This window comes from Stegastes partitus, unplaced genomic scaffold (genome assembly GCF_000690725.1).
Source record: "Stegastes partitus isolate 25-593 unplaced genomic scaffold, Stegastes_partitus-1.0.2 Scaffold4, whole genome shotgun sequence".
In the NCBI taxonomy this organism is placed as follows: Eukaryota; Metazoa; Chordata; class Actinopteri; family Pomacentridae; genus Stegastes; species Stegastes partitus.
In genome coordinates this window covers 76,732-103,386 of record NW_007577735.1, presented here as the reverse complement: position 1 = coordinate 103,386, position 26,655 = coordinate 76,732, and the positions used below count along the sequence as shown (strand labels likewise).

Here is a 26,655-nt window from a genome sequence, read left to right as displayed (position 1 = left end):
CACTTGTTATTCACTACTGTGACAGGTCAATATGACTGCTGTGAAAAAGATCTATCAATAATTAACCAATGACCTAGCACTTGGAAAATTAGCCCCCATTTTGATTTGTCACTTTTTGCAACCTTTAACACTCAATATGTAGAGTTCATCCATACTTGTCACACACCTATCACTTCACAAACCATACTTCTCATATAAATATTAATAATTATTTTGTGTATTTCAAATGAAGTCACATTAACTTGATTTGTATCATGTCTCTCCTCACTTTAAAGTCTTTGTGACACTACTGAGCAGCTAAATTTTCCGGCAGCGCTGAGTATCCCTTAATTTAATCTCAAATAGTCGCATAAATAATCTGTAGGCGCAACAAAGGAAGCTATACTTTGCGTCTCTTACACGCGCACGCACCGTTGGCCACAATGGCAAATATACGTGCGCGCTCCCGCTGTGTAGCGACAAGATGGCGGTCGCCGCCGGATCAGGTAAATGACTGAGACATATTAATCACCACGAGAGTCTGCCGTTGAATAATCGGCTCAATGACTTTTCATATGTAGCAGTTGGGCTTTATAACGAGGTTAATTATCTGCCGAGCAGCCCGCTGTGTGAGAGGATACAAGCTACGTTAAAGCTGCAGCTGCTGAAGAGAATGAATAGGAAGCGATGCTACTAGCTAAGCTAGCGCAAGTTAAGTTAGATGAAAGGACAACGAGATGCAGCATGACTGTTGATAAAGGAATTTCATGCTGTTTAATAGACGTGTAGTCATTTAACGCGGGCCATGTGCATGTACACAGCAGGTGTAGCTTATTAGCTTTCACTAACTTGTTGTAATTTAGGTGTCTGACGCTAGTGAACCACAACACCGCTATCCTAACGGGGAACGCTAGCTTAATCGCGACATTGGATTATTTGGTGACGCTGAAAACGGACGTGTGACAAACCGGGTCGGTAGGGCTACGTTAATGTCATCAATAAATGTCGGTGCATCCGCAGTCAGCCTTCCTGCAAGGCTGTTTAACGGCAACAATGACGGTACGTTTTCAGAGATTGTGAGTCGCAGCTAATGAAGAAAACATGATCCGTACTGAGTTTCAGACAGTCCTCTGGAGATGCCGGTGAACGGGAGCTAAACTGCTGCACCAGCTGGCAGTGTGACTGTGTTTGTTGGGTGTCTCAGTTAACAGTGCAGTCCCATCGTGTCTCACTGCAGAGGCCAAATGATGCAGCATCGTCGAAACCAGATGCTAAGTCAGAGGACACGAATAACACCTGCCATGATGAAATCTGCTCAGCTGAGGCGATCCTTAATTTCCTGTCTGGTTGTGTCTGAGTCATACCTTTGTAACTGCAAGTCATTGCTCTGGCAGAAGCGTTTGTAAATTTGACAGTTGTGTTGAGCTGGATGCTGTGTGTTGAATGTGTGTGCATGACAGCCTTGTTGTGTGCCTTGTTTGTCCACAAACAGGCGTTCAAGTTCCTCGCAATTTCCGGCTCCTGGAAGAGCTGGAGGAAGGTCAGAAGGGTGTGGGAGATGGAACAGTGAGCTGGGGTCTGGAGGATGACGATGACATGACTTTAACACGATGGAGAGGGGTGATCCTTGGCCCTCCAAGGGTTAGTGGTACCATTTTTAACACCTCTTGAGAGCCTAGTAGCAAGCATTCAAGGAGCAAAGCTAAAAGGTTGACAGACAAATATCTCAGATTTGATCTGTGCATGCATTCTGTCATCATATCAATCAGACATACAGTGAAAAGGACAACAACTTCCTAGGGCGACACCAACAGCTGAATCCAAATTCCTTGTATGTTGTGTACGTACTTGGCCATTAAAGCTGATTCTGATTCACAGAAGCACTAATTTTCAACTAGCTGAGCACTACTTAGAATGATGTCTTAATGAATTAAATTAAATCTCAAGGCAGATGCAATGTAAAATACATGAAAAAGTGAACCATGGGTCAATTGATTGTTGGTCTGCATCTGATAACCAACATTTGACAGATTATCAGAATTGGTTTTTTTTTTTAAAACTAATTCACAATAAAATAAATGAATTAAAAAATGCATTACTTGGGTTCTAATGCAATCGCATCTTTCTCTGTCACAAATGTGGTCTCAATCAGTGTTGCACCCACAGCAGCATCTGATTGCTTCCATGTCACAAGTAACAGCAAATAATCACCGAAGGATCAGTGTTGAAAAGTTGAAAAGAAAAAAGGCAACACAGTTTTGGGCTAAAGTTTCTGTTGTTCTAAATTTAGACCCCAAGATTTTCGTTTTTTACTGCAAATGTACAAAAGGAATTGCATTACAAATGATCTGTATCAGCCCTAAAAAAAAAAAAAACTACCACAATGCTCAGCTCCTAGCAGCAACACCATGAAATCATCCCAGTAAATATGAAATATTACATAATAACATTGCAGAAAACAAATACAGAAAATTAAATACTGATCAATCTGCCTGTTATGTTTTCAATTGACTAGTAGTTTTAGCTATCAAATGTTAAAAAGTATTGAAAACTGTAAATAAATAAATAAATAAATAAAAAATCCCAGAGTCCATCACAGATTAAATTTCTTCTTTGAAATGAAATATTTTTTTTTAGCATAAATGTATTAAATACTTATCTGTGTGAGAGCAAGATCCTGTTAAAACTTAAACAGATTTTGTCTGGTTTGACTTCCTTTTGAAGGCGAGACTAGTTTCAGTGTCACTCAATATGCATCTGTAATGTTTTTACCTTTTACCACTGTTGTTGGTCAGTGACCTTTTTCTGAACACATTTGACTCAGCTGTTTCGTTTTTTGTTTTTTTTTGCTTTCCAGAGTTTAAACCAACATTTCTACAGTTTCTTTGTAATTGGGTAAAAACATAGATTCATTTTAAGGGTTATATGTTGTATTTGGGGTATTTTCTGTTATAGATTCCACATGGTATTGTGAATATGCTGAAAGATGTGTGCTGTTTTTTGATGTGTAGGATACTGTCTTCTCACTTCTCTCTAACTTTCTCCATTTATAGACAAGCTATGAAAACAGGATGTACAATCTGAAAGTTGAATGTGGGCCAGGATACCCAGAATCACCACCGTTTGTCAGATTTGTGACGAAGATAAACTTGAATGGCGTGCACACCTCCAACGGCGTGGTATGTAAATCTCCTAAACCCGTGGTTGTTCTTTTCCTTTTATTTCTCAGATTTGGATGCCTCATCTGTCAGAAGTCTTTAAAATCGATGAGAATGTTGCTGATTGTGTTCATGCCAAGCTGGCTATTACACTTTAAGAAAGAACAGCACGTGGCTCATGTTCTTGTGTTGTGGAGCACTTGGGAGTATGTGCATTCTGCTTAGATCATGTTAGATAAGAGCGGCATTTGTAAAAAACATTCAAGGTGCACAGGATGAAAGGAACACTTATTTCTATGACTGTCATGTTTGTTCTGTACTCTGGTCAGCCCAGATAAGCAAGTTCCTGTTCTAAGTGCATGCTTGAATCCTTGCAAATGCAACCTTTGCATTAACTGTAAGACAATCTTTAAATATGTGCACATCTACATTTTCATTAACATATTTCAGGGTTTTACACATGGACATTTTTGGCAGATTTTTTTACCTGAAAAAAATATGGTAGTATGACCAATTGTCTTAACTTGAATTGGGACCAAGAAACAGTATCAGATCCACCTTAATGAGCTGGTTTTGGATGGATGTCATTCAAACTGTAGCCAAAACTGTATGCTGTAAGGCCAACCTGACAACACAAAAGAGCAGTGGAGAACAGGCTTTTCCTTACTTCTTCATGAGTGAATTCTTCCTTCAGTTGTTCAAATGTGGCAAGGCATCTATTGTTCCCCATTTTGCAACATTACCCTGCAATGTATGGAGGAAAGCTTTATTTAAACACACTGCAGACTGATGCAAGAGTAAATCAGTTTAAAAGCAGTTAGATCATGAGGGTTGAGGACAACTGAAGTCAGCTCTGAACTCAGACAAAACTAGTGTGAACTGGCTAACAAATCTACAGCCACTTTATATAGAAGCACTCTTAGGGTTTTTATTTTTTTGAGGCCTTGGATTTTTTAAAAACTGTTTTGCAGTGGGAGTGCAGCGTATTTACACGATGGAAAAAGTGCCAGCAGCTTGACGAGGAGGAGAATGCTTAGTGGGTTTTTTCCTAGTTGCTGACAGTTAAAAAATGTTCAACTTTGGGTAAAACACAATCACAGTGGAGGAGGGGTGGGACAAACACCACACCGTCAGGCCGTTACATTCTACTTGTACAAGTGGTGAACAACTGCTCAACGACAATAGAGGAGAAGATAGTACTGCTACTCTCAGAGTATGACATCCCCAGACTACCATAACATTAATATGAAAAATAATATCAGAAGGAACATTTCCTTCGCCGCAGGTCTACCAGGTAACACATTACTTTCGCAGATATTCCACATTATAGCAACAGAAGCGTGTCTGCTGGGGGAAGAAAAAAAAATCACTCTACTTCCAAAACCAGCTGGGCGTTTTCAGAAAAGTGCCTGACCTTTTCAGCTGGCAAAGTATGCTTTGGCAGACACACAGACTTTCAGATCAGAAACCCAACGATTGTTATAGCTGTCAAATTTCAGTAAACCTAGACTTTTGAGCTGGAAAAACTTAAATATGTTAATATTACACAGTGCTACTGCCCCTCTTTATCACGCAGAAGACAAGGATTCAGGTTACCAGAGGTACCACAAGAGAAGACTGCACCATTCCTATTTAAAGAAGCGCTTTCAGTCAGTCAGCATTTTCTGTAACAGCATATAGGAATGGAATTTACTACCAGTGAATAGTGTAGAACTTTATACCATTCTTTTACTGATCAATCGAAACTGGCTCATCAATCTAACAGCTGCCTACTGCCCTTCTCCACTGCCTTCCTGTCATCTGTTTTGCATAGTTTGTTTGCTGGGTGTGCATTGCAGTGCTTCGGGTATTGGCCTGTATGCATTATCTGGATGTGTTGAGTCATTTTTGTTCTAACTTCAGGTAGCAGGGCCAACTCTTGTTCATTTAGTCCTTTTTCTGTTAATCAGTGAAGGTTTATGAGCTTCACAGGGTGTGACATCGCCTCCCTTCTGTCTCTCTGCTCATGCAGGTTGACATGCATGCAGTGAATGCGCTGGCCAAGTGGCAGAACTGCTACAGCATCCGGATGGTGCTGCTGGAGCTGCGACGGCTCATGACGTGCAAGGAGAACATGAAGCTTCCTCAGCCACCCGAGGGCCAGATCTACACCAACTGAGCCCCTGCTACTTTTGCCTCCATCTTTTTCCTCCTCATTCCCCAACACTCTGTCTCTCTCTCTCTGTTTTGCTTTCATCCCTTTATCCCCATCCTCCGCCATGTGACATTCCACCTCCCGCCAACACCTTTGCTGAGCGCAGACACACACATGCACACACACTCATACGCAGACAGAAGAAGACTGAAGAACACCATAGCAGATACTTAGTCACACACACACACACACACACACACACACACACCCACACACACACACACACTGCATACGCACACACTTATTGAGCAGTCATGAAAGTCATTCCAGGTCCCGGCCCCTCCCTCTCCCATCACTGGAGCTCTGGGTGGACTCGAGTCCCCAGTCCACACCAGATACGATCATTCGAATACTGTACATCTTACTAATCTTTTTTTATTATTATTTGTTAAAAATGCAGATTGTACAATAACATAAATAATCTTATTGAGTGTACCTCTTTGTGTGTTGCCTTTTTGTATCGTTAAAAACGGCCACTTTACATTACTTCACATAGCTCACCAAACGTGTGGTCGCTCTGAGTTAGCAGATAATCAACCATCAAGGTGTGCATATAAAACCTATTGCCCAAAACACATTTAATTTGTCAATAATTATTTTTTATCATGTGGCCAGATGAAATATTTTTTTCAGTGTTTTGACATAAGCTTTCCAAGCAGTCCCATAGTAAATGCATGACTGCAGTTCAACAAGAGGGTGTCTTTGTCATATGGCTTTTTTTTGTGTGTGTGTGTAAGATTTTATCCAAAGTGAACATTGTGTATCTATACCACTATATCTAATCTTCATAGTAGTATAGTATGCATATCTACTGTAGGTCTGCAGTTAAACTGTGCTTGAAAATAGAAGTGAAATCAGCTACCTCTTTTGGTCCTGTGTACATTCAAAGCAGTTATCTAAGTTGTGAAACTGTCTTTACTCCTTCATGTGACAGACTGTTTTGCTTTCTCCTCTTCCTCCATAAATCTAAATTCATGCTTTTCATGCATTTGTGTTGTTGTAGATCACTACATGTCAGTGTTCATGGGTTACAGGTCATGCAAGTTTATATGCAGTGTGTGAATTACACCGTGGCTTTCAGGGGAGCTCCCTTTTTTATTATTGTCAGAAAAAAACATACATTTCTTGATATAAATGTTATTTAGAATTATTCCTGTTAAAACGAATGAAAAGTAGCTGTCGCTGCCTGCTTTCAGCACCAAGGACGGTCAGGTTTGCTCTTCTGTTTGACAGCAGTAGGCATCGAGAACGGTTGTTTTTTTTTTTCAGCCCCAGATTTTGTAGTTAAAGTGAGTAAAGTTTTGTTAGATATTGTGACGCCACAGTTTGATGGTGATGGCATGAGCTGCATTCATCCAGCCATTTTCTATTCACTGCTTTATCCTCTTGAGGGTTGTATGCATTCAGGTGTCTTATTAAAGTGAATTAGTGTTGAATCACATACATGCATAAATACATATATCAACATAATATAGAAAAATAGGAATACATAGCAGAGAATCACATACTGTTTTAATTTATTTCAGGAGCTCATGTCTCATTAAGAGGACCTAGCCCTTTATGGCTCCCCAGTAGGTCATGTTAGAATATTAGGCTGCTCTTGCAAGTGACATCATAAAACAATATATGTATGTTAGGAGTAACTAAGATCTTCAATGAAATGCCTCATGCTCAGATTTTTTGCGTGGTCCCTTATAATCTGTAGGCCACATAGTCAGCCCGATACTCCATTATCCATCATACAGAATCCACATACACTCACACATGTGATCTTGTTTAAGGCCACTTCTTGCCCACCTAGTGGCGGTTACCCCAAATGACCCAATATGGACATGCTGGCTGGGATGAGTTGACATTTTGGGAACAATGGTTCACTTACTTGCTGAGAATTAACAGAAGATCAATGCAACATGTGGATATTAAAAAATTAGAGGCAGCATTTGCATGGATTTGTTTAGCATAACTGCTAAAAACAAAGGTAAAGCGGGTAATCTGGCTCATGGCAGCAAACAGTGCCTCTAAAACTTATGCCTTATGAAGGTTTTACTCTTACTTCAGCACTAGCAGGCACCACAGCACAGTTTCTGATTGGAGGTAAAATATCTTTATGAATTTTTAGTGTTGAATTTAAGAGTCCACTTAGAAGACACATTTCACCACCCAAATGTACAGTGCTGTGATAAAGTATTGTCCCCCCTATAGACGGATTCAATTTCTGCAGATTTGTCATACTTGAATGTTCAAGATCATCAGACTAATTTTAATGGAAGACAAAGGTAACCCAATTAAACAAAAAATGCAGTTTTTAAATAATATCCCCCTTGAGCTATGTGAAAAAGTAATTGCCTCCTTTGCTGCCTATCTACCAAATGACCAAATTCATTTGGCAACTGGGTTCAGTTTCACCAGCAACACCCACATATGATTACTGCCAGGCTTGTTGAATCCAAACATCACTTAAGTAAAACCTGTCTGGCATTGTGAAGTAGGCTAAAGGGTCTCAAAAAGCAGCACATAATGCCATGAGCTAAAGAGATTCATGAACAGAAGTCTGGAAAGTGTTACACAGCTTTTGCTGAGGCTCTGGGACTCCAGTGAACCCCAGTGAGAGGCCTTATCCACAAGTGAGAAAACATGGAACAGCAGTGAACCTTCCCAGGAGTGGCTGGCCGACCAAAGTTTCTCAGAGAGGACGTCGATGTCTCATCCAGGAGATCACAAATGAACCCAGATGAACATCAAAAGAACTGCAGCCCTCACTTGCCTCACTGAAGGTCAGTGTACATGACACCACAATAAGGAAGATGCTGGGCTAAAATGGCATCCACGGGAGAGCTGCAAGGTGTAAACCACTACTGGCCAAAATAAGGTAAAGGGTCATCTGGTATTTGCAAAACAAAATATCTAGATGAGCCCCAAGACTTTTGGGACAACATTCTGTAAACTGATGAGTCAAGTGTGGAACCTTCTGGAAGACATCTGATGTAAAGCTAACAGTGCATTCCAGAAGAAGAACATGATTCCAACAGTGAAACCTGGTGGTACTGTGAAGGTTTGGGGCTACTTTGCTTCGACAGGACCTGGATGATTTGTCATAACTAAGGAAGCCATGAATTCTGCTGTCTGTCAGAAAATCCTTCTGGAGAATATCTGCCCATCAGTTCATGACCTAAAGCTTTAGTACAAATGGGTTCTGCAGCATGACGATGACCCAAAGCACATCAGCAAGTCCACCTTTAAAAGCCACAAAAAAAAGAAATTGAAGGTTTTGGAGTGAATGAGTCCCAGTCCAGACTTGAATCCAATTGAGATGCGGTGACAAGACCTTCAATTGGCAGTTCATGCTTGAGAACCATTTCATGTGGCTGAATTAAAACTATTCTGCAGAGAAGAGTGGGCTAAAATCCTCCACGGGCCCAACCCGTTATTAGGTTTTTGGGGAGCAATTACTTTTTCACAGGGATGATACAGGTTTTCAACAAATCTTTAACAAATCATCATTTATAAACTGCATTTTGTATTTTGTGCATTATCTCTGTCTAATATTAAACAAGCATAAATGTTAGTTTGATAATATGGAACATTTAAGTAAAATCGAGAACATCAGGAAGGGGGCAAACACTGCAGTACACAGCACAGCACTAGAGTCAAATCTTCATTCTGCTCCTGCCACATGGACTTCCTTTTAATTTCTAAGTATTGATTACACTTGACAAAAAAAAGATTTTAAGTTGCAACATCTGATAAAGCTGCACAAACAAAAGCAACCAGTTTCCTGTTTCACACTCAGCATATATGGAGCATGATTTCTGTTTCATTTAGAGATGTGTTGCTGGCCTCCTAAAGAATGTAAGTCTAATATTTATTCTTTCTTGTTTCAAATTACTTCTGCAATAGGGCAGTTCTGGATATATAAGCAATTAGTATGCTAATGATCACCCAAATGCAGTTAAGATGTTTCAGATTTTAGATTAGTGATTCCCAAGCTGAGGGTTTGGAATTTCCAAGGAATTGCAAGACAAATTGGAGGAACCAAGAGAGGCACAGGGGGGTTCAGTAAAGCAGACAACAGATAACTATAAGTGGTTGCTTCTTAAAAAAACACGTAGAATAACAACCACACAGTGACTTTTTGCTTTACCTACAAAGGGGCTGCTGTTAAGGGAACCATAGTGACACGTTTTCAGTCACATTCAGTTTGAATAATTCCAGATTGTCAACAAACTACTACACAAAAGTGCAAAGCAGACCTTTAATTAAAAGCATGAAACATGGTCAAGCTAGAATAAGCACCTCATAGTTTGTCTCCGCCGACCAGTCAAGCTGCAGTTACATCCATGTCTGTCCAGAATCGTCTAGTACATGTGGTAAAGACTTGTGTGTGTAAATTAACTGTATGTGCTCACATGGCTGCCCACAAAATCTGAATCTCAGAGATACACAAAGTTTTAGCCATGACAGTAGAAGATGCTTTAAATACGGATGATACTGCAAACAAGAGGTCAACTGACTATCAATCAGTTTGATTATTATATCCAATATTTAGTATTTTCCAATTATCAGTATCAGTATTTTTTTTGTCACTGACACTTGATAAAATACACAGATTATAAAATGTTTTATTGTGGCTTCGATGTATCTGCCTCTCTCAGTAGCTTCAAGCTATGTCCTGCCCACAGCACTATCTGATTGTTAACCTGGTACTCATGTCAATATAACAAACTAGACTGAACTGACGTTGTTTTTAACAAAGTTTTGTGCTGGGGTTTGTGTTATTAGGAATTTTGACACCAAGATTTTAATTTTAGCTGTAAATCTTGGTTTCCAATGTTGTTCATCGCCCTCCTTGGTTAGGAAAAATTGGTATCAGTATCGGCCCCGAAAAAAAAAAAAAAAACTCTACTGCAAACACATTTTTAAACTGCTGATGCGTCACACACACCTTCAACCTGACAGCACATCGATCCATACAATCACCTCAGTTTGAAGTTGGGTACCAAAGATTAGGCCCGCCAAATTAATATCCAACCAAATGTGAAATATGTTCACAATCTCCCCTTTTGTTCTTGAGTTATGGCCCTGAATAATGGAAAAAAGATAATGATGTCAGTGTGAAGTTGGCCTTCGGCCTCTTGGATATAAATTGTCTTCATGTCTGAAAAACGACAGTGAAGGTGACAACGTTTGTTCACAGAACATCTGATGCAGAGCACACACTTAATCACAGGATCCAGAAAGTCATTCCAACAATTTACTTCTTAGATGATGATGGTACAGAATAATCGATGAGTAAAGAGATGGATGATTTTTTTTCTAAACATATATGAGCTAACAAATACACAAAGACTAAATAAATACAGCTGCAGGCCAAATCAAAATGCCAGTACTAACAAACTGCTCCATGAACAAAGTTAAGCAGGCTGATGGTACTTAAACTTCATGTATGCATCCATGAACACTCTTGGTATTTCCATTTTCTTCCAGGTATTTAAGCATGGGAATCTATTCCAATTCAAATAACAGACATCTAATGAACCAATTAAAATAGCAGAATTAGCTAGAAACCCTCACTGGTTCTTTCTTTGTCTTCAGGGAAGTGGTTTGGAGGAAAAAAAGTTTTGCAGGCCTAAAGGTTGGAGTTACATATCCGTATCTAGTAGGATGACAGGTCATGCAGTACAGAGTTAGAAATGATAATTTCACATGAGGTGCTTTTACTTTTGATTTGAACAGTTGATTAGTTTTATCCTATTAGACATATTTGTGTGGAATTTTGTCAGAATTTGTGCATGGATTCTGGAGTTATGGCCAAAAATGTGTTTCACGATCACCCTTGACCTTTGACCACCAAATGCTAATCACCACATCCTTGAGTCCAAGTAAACAATTGTTAAATTGGAAGAAATTCCTTCCAGGCGTTCATGAGAAAGGAAGCAGAGAGAACAGACAGTCGTTCCAACCACCCGCTGCTGGAGTTTTGGAGGTGCTCTGCACTATTAAAATGTACCACTACAAACCATATCAACATCAAAAGCACGCACACTGTCAGCACAATGAACACTTCCGTGACTGGAGGATGCTAAAAGTTGCAAGTCTCATTTTACTTTACATATTTTAAGACTAAAAAAGACTCGTCCTAAAACAAGCAATACTAAAATAAACAGCAGTCAGCTGTCTCTCTGTCACTCTGCTTTAAACAAACAGATCAATATTAGAGATATTGAAAATGTTAACAAAGTAAAAAACTAGATTTTTATTTATTTATTTACTTTTAACCAGAAGGTGATTTTAAAGTTTATTGAATATTGAAAACATCCAGAGAAAAGAAAACTTGTTGTGAATGTATTTATCTAAAACGATTTAAGCCTCAAGCAAGTCAAAAGCAGAAATGAGATCATGTGTGAGTTGTGAGAAAGAAGAAGAAAAAGAAGAACATGAGCACCTGTTTATCTGGCCAGATAATGCAAACTAGAAGGCAGACAATGTTTGACTATAGTTGTGGTTGCATTCCTTTAGAGGAGCCTGTAATGGACCCTGATCAGGCTGGTGTACAGGGACACTGAGAAAACAGTGGGAAACATAAATTAGACATGCTCTTCTGCTATAACAAGTGAAAATGTTGTGAAATATGTCTACATGAACCCTTATTGATGGATCAACTCATATGTACCAAAACAGAGGAAAATGTTTCAATAGGAAGTGGTTTCATATGTGTGTTAGTGCATGTTTAACCAGAACCAGATGGCGTGGCCCACATCAGTCTTCTTTTAACCTCTTTACACTGGTTACCAGCATGTTTTAGAATTGATTTCACAAGATCATTGGTCAATGAGATTCCAGGTGTGGCCATGGCACCTACTGGGGGGGTTCCACTGGCTCCACTGTGCTGTTCATGGACTCTGTTCAAACTGAAACATAACGACTGATAAAACCAAGAAAGTATGTAAAATCAGGATAGATAGGAAATTAAAATGTTAGTGACTCTGCTGACCTGATTTTCTCAGACTGATCTGTTACAGAGCCTAAGAATAATGATGTTTAACACTGGATCCCTTTTATTAGCCTGTAAAACCGATAAAAGGTCATAAACGTATTTGAGAAAGAGCTGGCAGCCACCACAGACATGATGGTCAAGACCTGTCACTCACACTCCAATGTTCAATCTTTAGTTAATGCAACTACGGCATCTGAGAGCAAGTGAAAAAAGCTTTAAATGACTGTAACAGAGATGGAAGCAGCAACTAGGTGGTTGTGCTTTCACCCATAAATATCACAGAGAGCGCAATAAACCATTTGCATGACTGTTGTTGACGCAGTCGCACAAAACTTTAACAGCAGCTGAAGTTTAGTTTGTTGCTTCCAGCTATTCGTAGGACTCTTTCCTGTGAGTGCATTAAATATCTGCAACATCAGACAGCAGGAGGAAATGTATGAGTGTATGAAAGCTGTTTGCTTTTACCACAATGATTATTTATCGGTCTGTGGGGTGAACTTATGGGATAGCTTGAACAACAACTTCAAAATGAGTACAACTATAAAAGAATTAAAGAAAATGTACAAAAAAGCGTGCTTAAAAAAATATAATATTGTGGAACAGGAAAGGTGGCCTTGTGATTTCTTCAGAGATATTTAAGTAAAAGGTTTAAAGCAAGAATGATGTATGTACATATAGCAGGTCGGAGTTAATGAGTTAACCTTCATCCTACTCATTTTCATTATTTTAAGATTCTTTTCATTTTGTGTGACATAGTTTCTTCTTTTTTGTGCCTTTATGGGATGTCTGAAATAAATGATTACAAAAAACATCACCAAAGCTAGAGAGTTGCAAACATTCACAAAAAACACAACAATCGGTAACTTCTTTAATCCTTTAATTATCCCCCACATGCAGACACTGCTGATAGCTGCCACACACAGTCACAGTTTATAAGCTAATCATTTGTTATATGAATTATATGAATCCTGATCTCCTTCACAGTTGGACATTAGTCGATGAACACTGGATAATTATGTAGCAACATTAACTGCAAAATCAGAAACCAAGGCATATTAGTTGTCTATACAGTTTCTGAAGTCTTATATTGACACAGTTTTCAACTCGGCTCTACAACACAACAGCACAACAGAATTTCTGTTATTCAGCTATGAGTGTTTCTTCAGTGGGCCCATCTAGATGAGATGCCAGTGTATACAGCAGTGGAATAGTTGACGGTAATACCAGTCTGTAAGTCCAAGTCCAACAACTATTGGACATGTTGTCATGAAATCTCGTACAAACTGAATGTTTCCCTCAAGATGAATTGTAGCAGTGAACTAGTGGTTCCCTCATTGCTCATGTAGCACCATCATCAGGCCAACTTTGGTTTATGACCAAAGAACTACTGACATTAGCATCCACCCCAACTGTACTTTGTGTTTTGTGCCAATTTGCTAATGTAAGCATGCTGGCATGCCAACCTGTTACTGTGAGCATGGGAAGAATTACACCTGCCCAACATGCTATCTATACATTCATATGTACATCTCTATTTATTTCTTTTATGTTTTATTCTTTATTCTTCATCTTCATCTTCTTCTTGGTATTATTCTTATTGTTTCGGTCTGGACCAGGCGCATAATATATTTCACTGCACGTTATACTATGTATATTTGTGTTTGTGACCAATAACGGCCTTGAATCTTGAATCTGTTCGCATTCGGTTATAAAACAGCTCAGAGAGCTGCGAAAAAGCTACATAAATCCAAATGTGTGATTTTATAGTTCCTATGTCTTCAGTATTGTTCCATAATTAAGGTTCAAACTTATCTTTATCTTATCTTTACCTTTATAATCTTATAACTTTAGAACTAGAACTATCACATTAGGGGTTATTATTAACAGAAATAAAATGGACAACATCATAAACAACAATATTAAAATCACAAAATAATGAATGAAATGGAAATCCATAACAAGTACAAATATGCAAATGTGCCAATGTAGAGCAAAGACACAGCCAGAGGGCTAATTCCATTAGGTGCTCTGTAGCACTACAGATAAAAGAGACGTAGGGTCTTTTATTCTTCCTAACAGGTGCCCTTAGACGACAGCCGGAGGGCACAGCTTAAAGTCTAAATGAAGTGAATGGTCCTGGCAGTCCAATACAGCATTTGTCCTTCTATTTGTGACATAATAAATAAAACTCAGTTTCACTCCTTCCTGAAATGTTGTTCATTTGAACAAGACTTCCAAGTCTATTCTTACTGGACAAGGTTTATGTATGAAAAAGTATACAAAGAAAAATAAAGAAAAGGCCCTGAATGAGTAGCTGTTCCCAAACTTTTATCTGATAATGTGCATTTATATATGCCGTAATTTTTCACTTCACTGTGAACACTCAGAACCTGTCTGGATCTTGTATGTATGGAAAAGGGAATCCGCATGACAGTAATTAAGGATGCTCAGCACCAGAAGCCTGAAACTGAAAAAGCTAAATTTAGCCTTCACTAAATCTATTATTTACACCTATTTGAACTGTGACATGGCAGTGAGTCTTCTGTAAAAATGCTATTTAGGGTGGTTATTAAAAATACCTGATGTTGGTGTTTGACTACTGAATAAGAATGAAGAAACAGCTGCTTCCCCTGAATTATTTTGCACAAACAGTTGGTTGCACAAGACTGCAACCTTCACACTCATGTGACCGTCTTGACGTCTGCAGCTCTCTGACAGGCGACATGCTGCATCCTCCTGAGGCCAGTAGAGGGTGGTGCAGGGTTAACACACCCTCCACTACCTCGTCTGACTTAATCAGTTCAGTGTGATGTCTAACAGTGGTGTGGCCAAGGAGGGTGACAGGAAAAACAGAAGCCATAGCAAGAGCAAGACCCTGTAAACTTCATCAAATGAGCCGTCAGCTACAGGTTGGTGCTGGTGCTCACTCCTGATCTAAGTTTTTATCCTGTATTTCTTTACATCTTTGGCACCATAGACAAAAAAACAAAACAAAACATGCTGAATTAGCTATTAGCAGTTCCTGTTAGGGATGTACTCCTGGATGTACAGACAAACATGGCAGAACTGTGTTTTCTATATCGATGCCTTTGCACTTTGCTGGGTTAATTGTTTCAAATTTGGATCTTGGGTCAAAGTCTTAAATTGCAAATTTACATGAATTTATCCACACTAGCTGTTTGTAGACATCCATATATGTACAGTCACTGGACATAACAGTGTTCCTGAAAGGTTTAAATCACATCCAAAATGTAAAAAAATGCCTTTAAGTTTAGATTAGATGAAGTTTCAACTCTGAGAAGAAGGATTACAATTTGTGACCCACATTCTCTTCACGCAGCAGTCTATCTCTGCCTGGCGGGTATATTACAGAAAACATCCTGTAATTTCAAACGGTTACAGTGCAGTTAAATAAGAAAGGATCACAGTGAGGTTTTCACCCCCCCCAGCTCCCTCTGTAGCAGGATTGCTAACACAGCTACAGCAGCTTCTTTTATATCTCTTCTGTGTGTGCGCCAAAATGTCAAAGAGCACATCAAAGCACTTTAAGAGCGACTTGGCACAGATTAAAGTAGGTAAGAGTTGAAGGAAGGTGAGTGCATTTGGACACTGCCCCCTGTTATCCAGTGGAGCTGATCTTTGGAGCTGTGGTGGACTCTGACCTCCCCAGCAGCCATTGGAGTCCCATCAGTGTGTGTGCAGTCAGAGCAGTCAAACGAGGTCTGTCACTAACCGCTATGTAAGATGACAGCGAGTCTTACTCAACACCTCCAGGGGCTAAAGAAACTTGTAAGTACAATTCCATGTCTAAAAGCAAGTGTATTTGCTCGAGGGTTCAGCAGTGAGTGTGTGTGTGTGTGTAAACACTGTGCTTGCCGTGTTTCTAAATGCTAAGAGGCCACACTTTGTTTCCGTTATCTGAACTGATTACATAGTACAAAGCATGATACTGTTGTTCTCAGAAGCCTTTGTGACAGTTTCTTGAAATTTCCATTACCACAAGACATTTTCTGACTCGTTTCATCCATCATCATGAGACCAGTGTGAAAGCAACAAGCATGCTGAGAGAGAGAAAGAGCGAGAGCATGGGTAGGCCCATATGGTTGCTTGGACTCCTCAGCTATGTGTGAAAGGGATGTGAAAATGGCATCAGCTGCTTGAAACGCGTGTAGCGGGCTGCGGGTGTGAACTAAAAACTGCCTTTGTTGCATTAATTCACATGAAGTTGGTAGAATTTACTGATCAGCCGACATTTGTTCTGTTAAAAGTAGCACACTGGAATCATGAGTTTTCAGTGATTAGACGAGGAAAGTACATTTATTCCAGTTCTGCTTAGAAGTAAATACACTTTGTACTGCTTTGTACCTGTACTTTTACACCACTACATTTATTTTACAGTTCGTTATCTGTCCTATGAAGAATCTACATACAAAAAATAAGATCACTTTATGAAATATGATGCATCGCACCAAATGAACCACCTCCACCGGCTTCAATAATAAAATGCTGCTCAGATGTGAATGCAACCATAACAGTAATTACAATTATGTTAATGCTAATAATATAGCTTGTTTTTTACACTGTTGTATTGCTACTTTTTCTTAAACAAAATGACTGCTTCTTTCACTTCTGCAAATCATGATTCACCTTCATTATTGAAAAATGTTTCAGCATCCACTTCCAACCAGCATTAAACTGGATTTTTCCACTGCTTTTTATTTTCAGACAAAAGCTGCAGTGAACATGAAAATAGCCATAAATTGAACTTGAAATCAGTCTCGAATAAAGAGGAAGACTGCATTTTACCTCATTACTTAGGATCTTTTAACATTTTCCATAATATGTTTACATGCCCGTGACAGAAAGACAAGAACAAGCTGGTACGAGTAATTAAAATGAGTTTAGAAATAACTGGCAAAAGCCGGCGATCCTTCACGCAGCTCTATAAAAACAAGAGCTCAGGAGAATGCGTGCCATCATTGATTACCCAAGGGGTATGTTTTAAAACTCCAGATTGTAAAACAAACAGAAAAAAGCTTGGTTTTATTCCAGAGGCAGTCGAATTATTGAATAGTGTCCATAAGAGGAATTAGAAGTGCCCTGATCACTACATTTTTTGTAATTATCGTTATTGCTCCAGTGGACTTCATGTACAGTTGGTGTGGCCAAGTTAAGATGACATTACCAATATTTCTCAGCTCCTTATCTACTTAATAAGCAGCTTGTCATGTTTAATATTTATGCATTTATTGACTGTTGTGCTGTTTTTATTGTCACCACTGGCCATGATTTGCTCCTTGCAGGATAAGCAAAGTATAGGTCAAGTGATTATTGGCCTGCCTGATAATCGGCTGTGATATGCAGTGTTTTTATGATAATTATTAAATAACTTATATTGCTAAAAACATGTATCAGTGGATACAGAATCTGATTATGCTGTTTACAGCAGTGAAAGCAATGCTGTCTCCACAAAATTATGCTCCCATACAACTAAACTGCATTCTCATTTACATTATAAAAGAAGAAATCTAATTGTTTTTGGATATAAATATTATTTTCGCACCTGTGCTGTAAAAGGCAAAGGTTCCATGTTGAAAGAGCCACAAAGGCCACATATGGCCAACAGTGGGGAGGATGAAGGTGTAGGTTGGACCGTCACCGTGGAGACCAGCGATTGCATCCAGTATTGGAAAAGCTTAATTTTTCTAGGCACAAAAACTCTGCGGTTAAGCTTAGAAAAATATCATGATTTGGGCTAAAATACGACCCTGGAATAAAATAAATAGCAAGATGTGCTGTTTTGAAACATATCTGGGGCACATCATGAACTAACAGAATCTGGCAGAAAACACTTGTTCCTCTCAAAACGTAATTGACAATGCAGTTTAGTTGTATGGGAGTGTGATTTTTGGGGGACAGTGTTGGTAAAACGTAGCTTACAAACTACATTTATCAAACACATGCAGCTAGATTTTATCATAACCAGTTTATAATTCATAATGTTATCAGAAAAGTTGTACCAAAAAGACATGTAAACCTCACTGATGGTTTACTGAGATAACCAAAGGTCAAACAGGTCAAATTATTCAATATAAAAAATTGGCAAAGATTAGAGAAAAGTCCCAAAAGATGGCTGAAGATTTGTGTATCACCAGTTAGTTTCTTTTACGTCTTTCTTCGCCCATTAATCAGCCCCAGACCCCTCAGATCTACCTTGTGAGCCTATTTATATATGTACGCGAGGAAACACTGGACTGAACTGCCACACTATAAATAAAGTAAACAGCTCCACCTTGACGACCTATAGCGACAGTACACAGTAAGTGCTTACACATTCATGCATCAATAACAACCGTCTAACAAACTGTGTCAGCAGGCTGTTCTGCTTTTACTTTAGATACTTTAGTACATTTCGTAATTCATGCTTCTGTACTTTTTCCATAAATTGGTAACTAAATCCAAACAACTGCTGGGTATTTTTTTTGGGCGCTAAAGCATCTTTTCATTGTTGTGTTGGCGCTATCAACTGACTCTGAGCTCTGAGTTTTAATAACTTACTTTATTTGATTCATGTGATGTGAGACGAAACATCCATGAGCCAACTGGCCTCATTTCTGTGTCTAATGTGTTTTCCTACATTTCCAACATTCTGCAGATGAATATATCGACAGCAGCTTTCACTAAAACCATCACTTTTTGTTTCAGCTGATTCCTGAGTGGTTCTTAAGCACATTTCTGTTTGTTTGGGTTGTCAGATGGTAGATTTTAGGGTGACTGTCTCAGTGTTTTAAAAATAGTTTGAGTATTAGAGTAACTGTGTTTCAAAGACATTATAATCACTCAATCCTCCACATAGTGGATATTTGGCTCTGTACGAACTTTGTCTGCTATTATCACCTGCTGGTATTACAATGAATAATAACAGAGGGCTGCAGCTTCAACAATTTCTGTGCATTGCAAAAAAATCACTGCAGATTCACTATGAAATATAATAAAAAAAAATTAATAAATGAATCAAATCTAAAGAAGTAATATTTTCCAACTTACTGCTAGTGGTATCAATTAAGTGTTGTATTAAAATTGACATCAAACTCTTGTGTTCAAGACTTGTGCACAACAGAACATAAATATCCTGAGCATGGACAACAACATGCAAAAATCCCAACAAATATACAGTTCACATGTACAGAACTGTCGACCTGCAACAACAACAAAAAATTACTGCCGCTTTTAAAGCCCTCAAGTACAATATTTTAAAAATATTTTAAAAGTACCTTTCCCTTTCAATTTTTTCAAGTTCCAATTACACCTGCATGATGCAGTGGCTGCAAAGTGGCTCGGTGGTTAGCACCGTTGCCTCACAGCAAGAAGGTCGCCGGTTTGCGTCCCGTTGAGGACACCTGGGATCTTTCTGTGTGGAGTTTGCATGTTCTCTCTGTGCAGCGTGGGTTCTCTCCGGGTTCTCCGGCTTCCTCCCACACAATCCAAAAACATGTTGAGGTTAACTGGTGATTCTAAATTGTCCGTAGGTGTGAATGTGTGTGTGCTTGGTTGTCTGTCTCTAAGTGTAGCCCTGTGATAGACTGGTGACCTGTCCAGGGTGTCCCCTGCCTTCACCCTAAATCAGCTGGGATAGACTCCAGCCCCCCCACGACCCTAGTGAGGATAAAGCGGTGTTCAGATAATGGATAGATGGATGATGCATTAGGTTAAAATGTCCTGTGATTGAAACTTTAAAATGACTGCTGTGATCAGAGATGACTTGGCAGTTTTTGCAGATAAATAATGTGCAGTGCAACTCCTTTCGGTTGACTTAAGATGCCCACGAGTCATTCTCAGTGTGTTTGTGGTTATATGTGAACATGCTGTTGGTTTTATTTACTCAGATTGTCAGAGACACCAACTCTGAGATTTCTGCCTCCCTGTGCAGGAGGTTAAAAAGCTGGCTGCCTAAAACAAAACTTTCTGCACTGTGCTAAATGTCACTCTATGTGAGCAGGAAAAAAAGCCTATTTGTGGCGTTTTTCTGTAGTAACCTCTCAGTTACTTTTTTTTTAACCAGCTATTTCACCGTGTAAAACCCTCGACTAGTGTTCTGTAGCTTATATAGGAAATCCGAGTTGTTAGCCCACAGAAAACAAACTTATCTCGCAGAAAAGTCTCTTACTTCATTAAAAGTGAGAGTTTTGTTGAAGCTTAATCTTAATCAGCGATTCATTACAAAAGAAAGTTCTGGTAACTTCTTCTATTTCTTTTAGTCTAGGAATGCAGGACAAACTGTTTTCAATCTGTTTATTCAGGAATACTTTAAATTCTCTAGAAATCCCTCCTTTTTCTGACCTGAACAGTTACATAATGGAAGCTGTTGTGTCTATTTTAGGACATAATGTGTGTCAGAGGAGTCAGACAGTTGTGTCTTTTAATCAAAGTAAATCAATTTAAACTGTCATAAAAATAAGTATTGAGACACTTCTTGCACCATTACTGTCAGAAGCATGTCACAGGGGTCGCACTGAGAAACATTAAACTTGAATTTGTTGTGACTGCAAACAGCACAGCAACAGCAGTCATTAGGAATAAAGCCTGACACAAAAATACTGCAATTAAAAATAACCTAAGCTCATTTGTAGGCATGGAATTCCTAGTGGATATAGTTTGGAGCTAATTTAATTCAGAGTAAATTAACAGTACAGACTCTGAGCTGGGTAAATCCCAAACTTAAGAAATTGAAATAAATGGCTCGAGGTTTCAATTTTTTTTCTTCTTTGCCTCACTGTGCAAAGTGTAACATTTAAAACCTTACAATCAATATTCAAAGCTTCTGACTTTTGTTTTTCCAGGTATGACACACAGCAGAGGTGGAACTATTTCCTTCAGACGCGTTTTCTCCGACTGATCCGGCTGCAGCATGGCTCTCCTCATCCACATGCTGGCCTGCGCCTTTGGCCTCGGCTCCTGGGTGGCAGTGAATGGCCTGTGGGTGGAACTGCCGCTCATCGTCAACACCCTCCCTGAAGGATGGGAACTCCCCTCCTATCTGACAGTCATCATCCAGCTGGCCAACCTGGGGCCTCTGTTGGTCACCGTCATGCACAAGCTGTGCCCGGGTCGACTTAAGGAGCGCGTCGTCATTTACTCCATTCTCTCCATCGGCATCCTCTCCTGCATCCTGCTCGCCTTCTTCTGGGACAGGACCACGATTGTGGCCGGGGCATCACATAGCACGGCCTTCTTCATCATCACCTTCTTCCTCTCGCTGGTAGACTGCACTTCCTCAGTTACCTTCCTGCCTTTCATGATGCAACTTCCGGCAAAATACATCACCACATATTTTATTGGAGAGGGGTTAAGTGGTTTCATTCCGGGTGTTGTCGCTCTGGCACAAGGTGTGGGCATGGCCAAATGTGTCAACTCCTCTCAGGCTGGAGGAAACCACACTGGCGGGAACATGTGGTCATTACACACAGAATATCTTCCGCCAAACTTTTCCACCGAAGTGTTCTTTTTCTTCCTGGCAGCCATGATGTGCATAAGTTTGGCTGCTTTTGTTGCACTGAACAGGCTTCCTCGGACCTTTGAGCTGTCCACCGAAAACCTTGTGCCGGATACCGTGGCATCTGTCAGCTCCGGCCTCGACAACCCCGGAGCAGAGACTGAGGGAGGTTCTGATAAAAAACAGGGTAAAGGGGCAGCTGAAAGAAGGCCACTGCTGGCAAAACACTCTGTGTACCAGCTGACCTTCATCTATTTTTTGGTGGTGTGGGTTAATTCTGCGACAAACGGTGTGCTGCCCTCAGTGCAGACGTACTCCTGTATGCCGTACGGGAACCTGGCCTATCACCTCTCTGCTGCTCTGGCGTCAGTGGCTAACCCAGTGGCCTGCACTATTGCAATGTTCTTCCAAAACAGGTAAAAAACACAGATTATTCTATCAAAGAATGGTTTTACATTTGTTTTAAAATCTGCCTAAAACAATAATGAGATGACCATGTGAACATTTAAACAGGTTTTTCTTACTGTGCTGCATTCATTTGCTCATACTGCTATTAAGAGCTTTCTTCCTAATGATTTTTGACTGGTTAATTTTCATGGTAGCTGTTTTTTCTGTGGTTACAAAATGAATGCACAGTGTTACAATCAGTTGCCCAGTTCACAAGGAAAATGCTCTTTTTTTTTTTTTTAGTTTGGACATAATGACATGAAGTTGCTTCTTTAAATGATGTGACTGTTTTTCCAGAGTTGCAATATTTTTATTGCAAAATTTCACAGCAGCTCAGGAAGGAAGCGCTTCTGGAACAACTTTATTTGTCCTACAACTGCTGAAGTTTGAAATATTCTAATACTGTATTGCACCAAATAAGAACCATGGATTCGGTGTTATTGGCCTGGATGAACAGCAGGAGCAACTACAGCAAGCAAAATCTGTTTATGTACATGTGGAGATCTGAATATTGTCTTAGGAAGGACATGAAAATGTACAACCCATCTTTCAACTTATTTTTTCCCACAGTCACTTAATTAAATGGCTTGGGCACAAAGTTTATGTCAAATGCTCAATTAAACAATCAAACCTTCCCTTGAAAGATGAGTTGTCACTTATCTTTAATTATAAGTGGTTTCTAAGAATGAAGGAACCTGCCAGCTGATAACAAGCCTCCTTTGTGTTCAGGTCACTGGTTTTTCTTGGAGTGCTGCTGGTGTTGGGGACGGGATTTGGCAGCTATAACATGGCCATGGCAGCTATGAGTCCGTGTCCTTTGCTTCGAGGGTCAGCAGCGGGAGAGGCGATCATTGTGAGTGAATCACAAACATGTTCTGTAAGAACAAACACAGAGAAGAATTTCACACTTGCTTTGTCAGACATATGCTTGTGGCAAAGTTCAACTCCTCCTTTACAACCCACCTGAGAGCTGAACTCTGCTCACTCACATAAATGATGAGGTAGCGTATTTGGACCGTTAGTGTGAAATCCTGCTTCGTTTTTCAAACAAATTCAACAAATTATGATAAAATGTTCCCACATTTTTATCCAAATGAGCTGCTGACTCATTGTTGTTGCTTTTGTTTTGTTTTGTTTTGTTTTTTCTTTGCCCTCACCAGGTGCTGTCGTGGCTCCTCTTCACTGGAACGCTGTCTTATGTCAAAGTGATGGTGGGCGTCATCCTGCGAGACCGGAGCCACAATGCTCTGGTCTGGTGTGGAGCTGCACAACAGATTGGCTCACTGGTTGGCTCTGTCATCATGTTCCCGCTGGTTAACGTACTCCAGCTGTTTAAGTCAGGAGACTTCTGCAATACTGAATGTCCGTCATGAGTCTGAGACCCACAGTCCTGAGGAGGAGCTACAGTCTCTCATTTCAAGGAATAGATTGACGTGTTGGGCAGTGTGGTCTTTTGATTTCTTGCTGAGAGTTAGATGTTGAATTATCTTATTTTGCCACAGCTGGCGTAGCTGGCTTCTGGTCTTAGAAGAAGATGTAAATAAGGCTTATGTTTAATGTGTAGCATTACCTTACACTTTAAAAACACCTAAAAGCACTTGACAATATGGATGTTTATAATTTTTCCAAAAATGAACATTTACATGGGTAATGTCTGATGGTTGGAAGATGCACTTGGTTGAGATTCACTGGCATTTTGTAACTTTACTGCAAATGTAACATAAGTTTGAGCTAGTTCTCGCTTGGCTTGGAAGCATAACATCATCCTTCATCAGTCAAACTATCTGCCTTTTCATTAAACCTGTAGAGTGATGGTGTTTTTATTATTATTTTAATGCCTGTGCTGGTTTAGTCATATTGTGAACACTTTCTCCAATACGATAGCTATATAATTGAAATAAAACACGTACAAAATTATCTGCTTCACTTAAATAGTGCTTAAGTCACATGCTAAAAGTAAAATATAATTGAATGAATGTAACACTAAAAAACTTAGAATTGAACTGTATACAACTGAAGCCGAAACAAGTTCTCTGGTGGTAAAAGTCTGTGTAGCAAGTTTAATGTCAGCAAAGTTGCTATGAAGCCCTACAAGTTGGTTTTGTGAATGTTTGGGTGCGTTGCATTGTTGGACACAGTCGGTGAGGTCCAATCCATAATGGAGTGTTCTTTTTAGAACAAATCAGTACATACTGCTAGTATAGCAGGTATTTTTAAACACAGCCAATAAGAAAGGAGGAGTCTGACTTTGTCCGAAGCACAACAATAACATACTAACGAATGTGCTACATCTTGCGCTAATTCGAGCACAAACTGAAATATAAATACGACAAGTTGTGCTTTTTGGAGAGTTTTGTGCTAAAGTGATTTCTTGACAATCCCTAAAAGTGTGTTAAAAGCACAGAACTCCTCACAACATCACAACTTGTCGCATTGCACATTGTTTTTTGTAGTGAGTAAACAAACATAACTTAGTGAGCAATGTACAAAGGTAATTTTGTTTCCTCAACTTTGGATAGAGAACCGACTCCTTGCTTCAGATTCAGCGTACATGAATGAGACTGATATCAATTTTCTCATCCTTTGCATTTACTGTCTTTCCAATGCAGCATCTCAAATTTTGTCTATGTTTGTACAATTTAACCCTCGATAAGAAAGCTATAACTTGTAAAAAATAAATAATCAAATAAAAAACAAGAAGTTTCACAGTGGGGTACAGCTGTTGTATTTTATACTTGTCAAAAAGTGCGTTGCACCAGTCATGAACCTGGCAGCTTGTCTGGCCACTAGATGTCACAAGCACACCTTTTAAAACCTGTTAGTCCACAAGCTGCAGGCACAGTGTCCAAATGAAATACAGTTATGCTGTGTGCATAAAAAACGGGGGTTCAAATTGATTTTTCACTGGTAAGCTACAGATAAAAAGCTGATGTTTATGCACCTATTACATGGGATATTCTCACTTTAACGTCATCCATGTATAAAACGAACAACTAATAAAAACAGGTAGCATTTTATTATTGTGACTATGGCTGTAGAGTGTCAGGACATGCACAGCTACTTATCGTGTTATGCCAACAGCTCCGGCTTAGGAAGAGTTGCTGGGATGTCCAAGTCTTGTGAAATACACTTCGTCCTGCAGTAAATATAAATAGTTGAGTTCATGTTAAATTGTTGAGCTGCAAAACAGGTTTACTTAAGAACAGTGCTTCAGTATTTCCATTTTATACCACTTCAGACTTCTACTTGAACACATTTCAGAGAGAACTATTTTACTTTTTACTTTACTGCATGTATTTCACAGGTGTTTTTACAGATTAAGTTTTAATATTAAAGAAACACAGACTAGTTTGTAAAACACAACAAGATTAAAGCAGTGATTTGACTTGTGACCTCTTCCCAAAAAAGGAGTGTGTAGCTGTGTTTTTATTTATGTCAGAAAGCAAAGATTCCCCTTCTTAACCTTTTAGTTAGTTTCATTTAAATGACTGTTCTGGGTCCACAGAGGCAAAATTACCCAGTGGTTCACATTGGAATAAATATTAGAGAATTTGCTTTTAAAAGAAAAAAAAAAAAAAAGATGACATATTTGTGTAGCAGAAGAAATTCGCTTTTTCTTTTTTTTTTTCTTTCCAATGAATCATCTAGTGTCCCCTCAGATTTATCTTAATGTGGTTTGACTCTAAGATTTAGAACCAAAGTACCTAAATATATTTAAGAAGAGGAACCAGCACCACTTGCATCGACTACCACAGTGAAATGCTGCTTACACACTGTTGCATCAGTGTTTAAAAATTAATAGTGTCATATATTAATGAGTGAGTCACAGCGGCCACTTTTCTGCAGAATGAGTACTTTGATATTTATGTTACTTGAGCAGGGTTTTGAATGTAGGCCTTTCAATTGTAATGGAATATTTTTACATGGCTGTATTGGAGCTTTTTCCACTTCTGAAACATTTAGTCATCAGACTGAGCATTTTATAGTCCAGCAGACAGTTTTATTTTAAAGTGACCATTATAAGTCCTGCATATAATAATGTTACCGTCCACTTATTGCAATTTACTGTTCATGCGATGCATTTGTTCTCACGCTTTTCTCATTAATAAACACCAGCTAATCTGATGCCAAACAACAACAACAACAACAAACCAAAAACAAAATAAAGCAAGATACACCACCATGAGAAACCAGACAGACCGTGATCCCATAATATGTCTGGACCGAGCCCCTTATCATCCCTATCAAAGATGCTGCTGCACATTCTCTGAGGAGAATGGAGGGACGCTGGTCATGCATGGGAACTGGAGAGTGGTTTCCCGTCTGCAGCTGTTCCTCCTCTCTGCCCCCCATGCCCTTCAGAAGGAGAGCGAGAGGTTCCCCGGCCGGG

General features: G+C 39.4%; 2 protein-coding genes across 2 annotated transcripts; both read left to right on the top strand.

Moving 5' to 3' along the window:
• Nucleotides 1–427: 427 nt before the first annotated feature.
• ube2v1 (ubiquitin-conjugating enzyme E2 variant 1) lies at nucleotides 428–6,319 on the top strand. Its single transcript, XM_008277703.1, has 4 exons — nucleotides 428–485; nucleotides 1,472–1,620; nucleotides 3,033–3,158; nucleotides 5,149–6,319. Exons 1-4 carry the CDS (start codon nucleotides 464–466, stop codon nucleotides 5,293–5,295), a joined length of 444 nt encoding a protein of 147 aa, XP_008275925.1. The 5' UTR covers nucleotides 428–463; the 3' UTR covers nucleotides 5,296–6,319.
• An 8,835-nt stretch (nucleotides 6,320–15,154) lies between these two features.
• Nucleotides 15,155–24,971, top strand: slc52a3-1 (solute carrier family 52 member 3-1). Its single transcript, XM_008277694.1, has 4 exons — nucleotides 15,155–15,234; nucleotides 21,166–22,234; nucleotides 22,995–23,118; nucleotides 23,426–24,971. Exons 2-4 carry the CDS (start codon nucleotides 21,234–21,236, stop codon nucleotides 23,636–23,638), a joined length of 1,338 nt encoding a protein of 445 aa, XP_008275916.1. The 5' UTR covers nucleotides 15,155–15,234; nucleotides 21,166–21,233; the 3' UTR covers nucleotides 23,639–24,971.
• Nucleotides 24,972–26,655: the final 1,684 nt, after the last annotated feature.